Raw genomic sequence first — 4,747 nt, forward strand, 5'->3', positions numbered from 1 at the left:
TTATAAACAGAAAGTCAAAATCTATTACAATCTGCGACTGAGGGAGTAGCAACATAAGATTCTTGACTCGTGACAGTCAGTTCAAAACAGAAAGAGGTTGGTACTTCTCATGCATAGAAAAATGGAGTGTCATCCCTTATCAGGCTCTTGTTGTAGGCAAAGGTCGGAATCCGAAGTAAGCATTTCAATACTGGAAAAATTAATCTTCCAGTAACTCTACAGCAATACTGGAAACGAAGCAAACGTACAAACAAAATCGTGTGATCAAAATATCAACTACACAGCTCTGCGAGGTAGAGCTACAAGCAACCTGGTATTGATTTCATGATTCCAGTGGCACGATTCGCAGCCAGCTTCATCTGTGCAATTCATGATGTTTTACGGCTCGGGGAAGTATCATTCTGGACCGCTACAATGACGGCTTTCAGCTTCTCTTCTTGACAGCATTGATCCTTGTTCTGTCTGACTCTGACCGTCCGGGCAAATCTACATGCGTTGGGTACTACTACAACAGCCCCAGCCTTGCATTTACAAGAACGGCAGCAACTGCATTAACTGTACCTGCATGGCATCAGGACAGTAGATAAACTACTAATGAGAAAGTTAGGACTGTTACTGTTGACTGAAAAAAATGGACATACCATACCTTAAGAAAATCAACAAAGACATCCTAGCACTTTACGGCACAATCAAACATTTGCTGAGACTTCAGCCTCAGACTCCTTGCTTTCCTCCGTTTGTTCTGGCACGGGTTTACTCTCCTGAGAAGTCTCCTCTGGTTGGTCCTGTGATTGGTCGGAATCTTCTATCGCGATATCCTTTTTGTTCAGCTCATCCTGTTCTTTTTGTATAGCTGCCTTGTTGGGCACAAGAACAACATATATATTCCTTTCCATAAAATTTTTACTTTCTTCTGTTGCCATCTGAAATATGGCAACAAAAATTAAATATGTTATGCCTAGTTGATTCTGCTGAATTGGATAGCAATAAGCACTATTGCGAAAAGTGTAAACAAAAACCATTTGAGACACGAGCTAACTGCAAGCAACAAGAGACATATTTTTAATCTTGTTCCACGAAGGAAAACAAAGTAAATCCAAATTACCTCACCAACATCATTCTGGAACCGCCTAATAAGTTCAATAGCTTGCTTTTTATACAAATTTTCCCGGCCTTTCAAGTTCACCATTATCTTGACCTGAAACAGTAGTCTCAAGCGATAAATTGCAGTGCTATACTTACCAAAAAAAGGAAGCAAAAGAGGATAATCTTATCACTTTGTCACCAGCTTTAAGAAACTTCCTTGCTGCTTTAAGCCTCACACTGTAATCATGAATGTCAATGTTATACCTGACAAAAATAAATAGATAGCCCAACATCAGCACATCAACTCATAAACATATATAGAAGATATTATAGTAGTCTTCTGATGCAATCGCACAAACAAATCATGGTTAATGCCAACAAAATCCGCATCACACTGTTTTCGTGAGTAGCTCACATGAGCTGCAGACAACTCCATCCATTATTCAAGCAGTTCCGTACTGTTCAATTTGATTCACTCGTTTTCTCCAAGAGCATACACAATGAAGTGAAGGCACAACTTATCGATGGGAACAAACATGCCACTTATTAGCTCATGTAACTTGTTAAAAGAAATTGTGATCCTACCCCATTTTCAGCTCTTTCAAGCCCATGCGTTTTGCTGCAAAGAATAAACATCAAAAGTCATCACATTTACATCATTACCAACAATTCCTGTAAACAAAACCTCAGATTAGAAAAGTTTACCAACAGATCTTTTCTGCTGAGTTCTTTTCTTCTTCTGTTGTTCGTACTTGTGCTTTCTGTACAACATAATAAAAAAGACACTCAAACAATTGTTCTAGATGAAATAAATCTGAATGAGCATAGCAGAGGACCATGCAAGCCAGTGATCTAGAGCGAAAGGGACAAGCTTGCTAATACAAAAGTTAATCAGCATTCCAACACATGACAGCTACATTATCTGCCAATATAATGGACAATAACATGATGGGCTCCATGGTAAATATGTGACAATGATAGAAGGCAATGATTCCAAGAGACTGGGTAGGAGTCACAGGACAGTGTACATCGCTGCTGAATAATTACTGAGTTAATAGTCAGTTTTCTTATGTCTTGTACCTTGGCACCATAAGGAGAAACTTGCCGAGGTTAGATGATGGTTTATGTCTTGAGCAACATATAATGTTTTTTAAAGTGAATTTTAACATACATTGGCATTGACATTTTGGTGATATGAAGTAAAAAATTGTCTGTCCCAGAAGACAAATTGGTTTGGTATTAATTGCAGCATACTTGTAATCTTTCTCATCAAATAGTCGGAGCACTGGAGGATCTCCATCTAGTGATAATATTGCCTGAAATAAAAAAAAAAGTAATACTCATTAGTGAAGTGTTGCTCAAATAACTGTGACCTAACTAAGATGTGTCAAGCAAAAGATGGGAAAACCCTTATTTAGCAGCTGGTAACCACTGCAAATTAGCAATCACTATGTGGTTATCTTTCTTATTTAAGCAATTAGGCGTCTTAACCCAATGGTGACAACTGACAAAACTAGCAGGTTCTTTTTTGTCACCAGCGCACTACCAAATTATGCATTTTCCTACTGCAAAGTGAATATTTTAAGTACTCCTTCATTAATCATTCAGTTAATAATGCTATATATATATATATATAAGACAATTAGCATCACAGTAGAACATATAAGACAATTAGCATACCAGTATAAGATCATTTTCATCAGCAATCCGCACTGCTTCACTTACAGATACCACGCCAACCTGTCGGAGGAACAATGAAGAGCATATGATGCAAACAGACACAGGCAAATGCGGCATAGTTGGAAATCATCAGGATATGTTCCGTACCATTCTTTTCTGTTCATCCAATAGCCTAACCGTTGAAGACCTGACAAAGCGAAGTAGCTTAGAACGTTTACGGCGAAACAAAACGAACACGCCAGGTCAGTAACTAAGCATATGACATTCATGCTCGCGTGTGTTTCCCCCCAATCCAATGGGATTTCTGTTCCATCGTATGCAATTGCAGTTTTGGGCACAAATTCTCGAATTCCATGGCACTTAATGCAGAACCAGGAGCGAGCGAGTGAGAGAGGAAGATGACATCCGTACTCGATACGCTCGATGTCGAGGGCGGGGTCGTAGTCAGGGTCGGGGCCGCGGTCCCTCCTCCCCCACCCACCTCCTCCGCCGCCGAACCCCTCCTCCTCCTCCTCCTCGTCGCTCTCGTACGAGGAGGAGGAGTACCGCGCCACCACCACCAGCCGCGGCCGCCTGGCCAGGAACCGCGCCGACGGGGAACGCGCCGAGGCGTGGCCGCCGCAGGAAACGGCGCGGGGCACGCCTGGCGCGAGGGCGAGGCCGGCGGCGATGCCGACCACCATGGCCGGCGGGCGGCGGGTCGGGGGCGGGTGCGCGCGGCGGCCTTATCTGCTCCGCTCTCCGGTGGTTTTTTGCCGCGCGGAGTAGGAAAACGAGTGGAGGTCGCGAATCGCCTCAAACCTGACGGCTCGGGGGGTTTGGCCGAGCGCGACGAGGCAGATGGGCCGGCGGGCTCATCTCCCGTTTTGAGTTGGGCCGAAAGACCAAAAGGGAAACCGGCCCATAATTTGATGGGCCATTTGGTTCGGCCGGCTATGTGTTGGGCCGTCTCATTTCAGGTGGGCTACTGGGCTTAAGGCCCAAGAGGAGAAGGATCGTGAGATGTGTAACTAGGCCCAACAACTGCATACCGGTCTGTTTATTTGAAACGCCTTTGCTCGGCTCATTTCCTCCGCAGATTTTGGTTATTTTTTAATAAAGGTTTACTACTCCGTCCCAAAAAAGATTTATGGGTTTTTAGGCTGAACGTTTGACCATTCATCTTATTTGAAAATTTATTAAAAAATTGAAAAAAATTAGTCACACATAGTTTTATCATGCAGTAACAATAAAAATTTTAATCATAAAAATTTTCAAATAAGACAAAGAGTCAAAAATTCTAAAAAAAACGTAAAAATTCGTTTATTTTGGTACGGAGGTTGTATGTCTTATTTTTCTAAACTATATTTTTAATTTTGTAGTATTTAATTCTATCATTTATAGCATTAAATAGCTATAAAAATCAGATGATATTTTATCTTTTATTTAGAGAAATAACACAACCTTATAAGCCACAAACATAAGCCTAAACAAACGGACAACATTTTCACTGAACTTATTTTAAATCCATAAGCCACTGTTTCACAGTTAAGCCATAAAATAGGTTCGAGTAACATTTTTGTTTATTTAAAGTAGAGATAGGATCCCGCCATTAAACTTAAAAGATTAAATGCCACTAGTTTATAAATCATATGAGCTAAAAATTTGGATTAAAAGGGAATCTAAATAGTGCGTTTGATGTCAACAAATTTTGTAGATGCATTTATATCACTCGGTTGGATATCTACTATGTCATATAAATATTTATTAAAATAATAATAAGAAGAAGATAAAATGGATTAATATGAGATATATCACTCTAGAAACATGAAGTTTAAATTTAACTTTTACGAGTTATAACAGTTTGATTTGTTATTTTTGTTACAACTTAGAGAAGTTGAATTTAAATTTACATGTTTACTCAATGATATATCCAATATTAATCCATGTTATTAAAATTTTCTAATAACTATCTAGGTGTCATGCAAGAAATGAGTGTATA

At 40.0% G+C, this 4,747-nt stretch overlaps 1 protein-coding gene across 3 annotated transcripts; it reads right to left on the minus strand.

Annotated features, from left to right (window-relative positions):
- On the minus strand, positions 1-3,536 carry LOC102721710 (translation initiation factor IF3-4, chloroplastic-like). Of its 3 annotated transcripts, none has more exons than XM_015833384.2 (10): positions 3,178-3,536; positions 2,914-2,953; positions 2,767-2,826; positions 2,341-2,402; positions 1,792-1,847; positions 1,672-1,705; positions 1,278-1,350; positions 1,106-1,198; positions 647-923; positions 1-588 (listed from the first exon to the last, which is right to left on the minus strand). In XM_015833384.2, the coding sequence occupies exons 1-9, from the start codon at positions 3,447-3,449 to the stop codon at positions 690-692; spliced, it is 924 nt and encodes a 307-aa protein (XP_015688870.2). In that variant the 5' UTR covers positions 3,450-3,536; the 3' UTR covers positions 1-588; positions 647-689. The 3 variants fall into 3 exon arrangements, with proteins under 3 accessions (XP_015688870.2, XP_015688869.2, XP_040377436.1); XM_015833383.2 differs by having other exon boundaries at positions 1-591; XM_040521502.1 differs by having other exon boundaries at positions 1-561; positions 3,178-3,535.
- Positions 3,537-4,747: the final 1,211 nt, after the last annotated feature.

The sequence above is a fragment of the Oryza brachyantha genome, chromosome 2, assembly GCF_000231095.2.
Source record: "Oryza brachyantha chromosome 2, ObraRS2, whole genome shotgun sequence".
Classification (NCBI taxonomy): domain Eukaryota; kingdom Viridiplantae; phylum Streptophyta; class Magnoliopsida; order Poales; family Poaceae; genus Oryza; species Oryza brachyantha.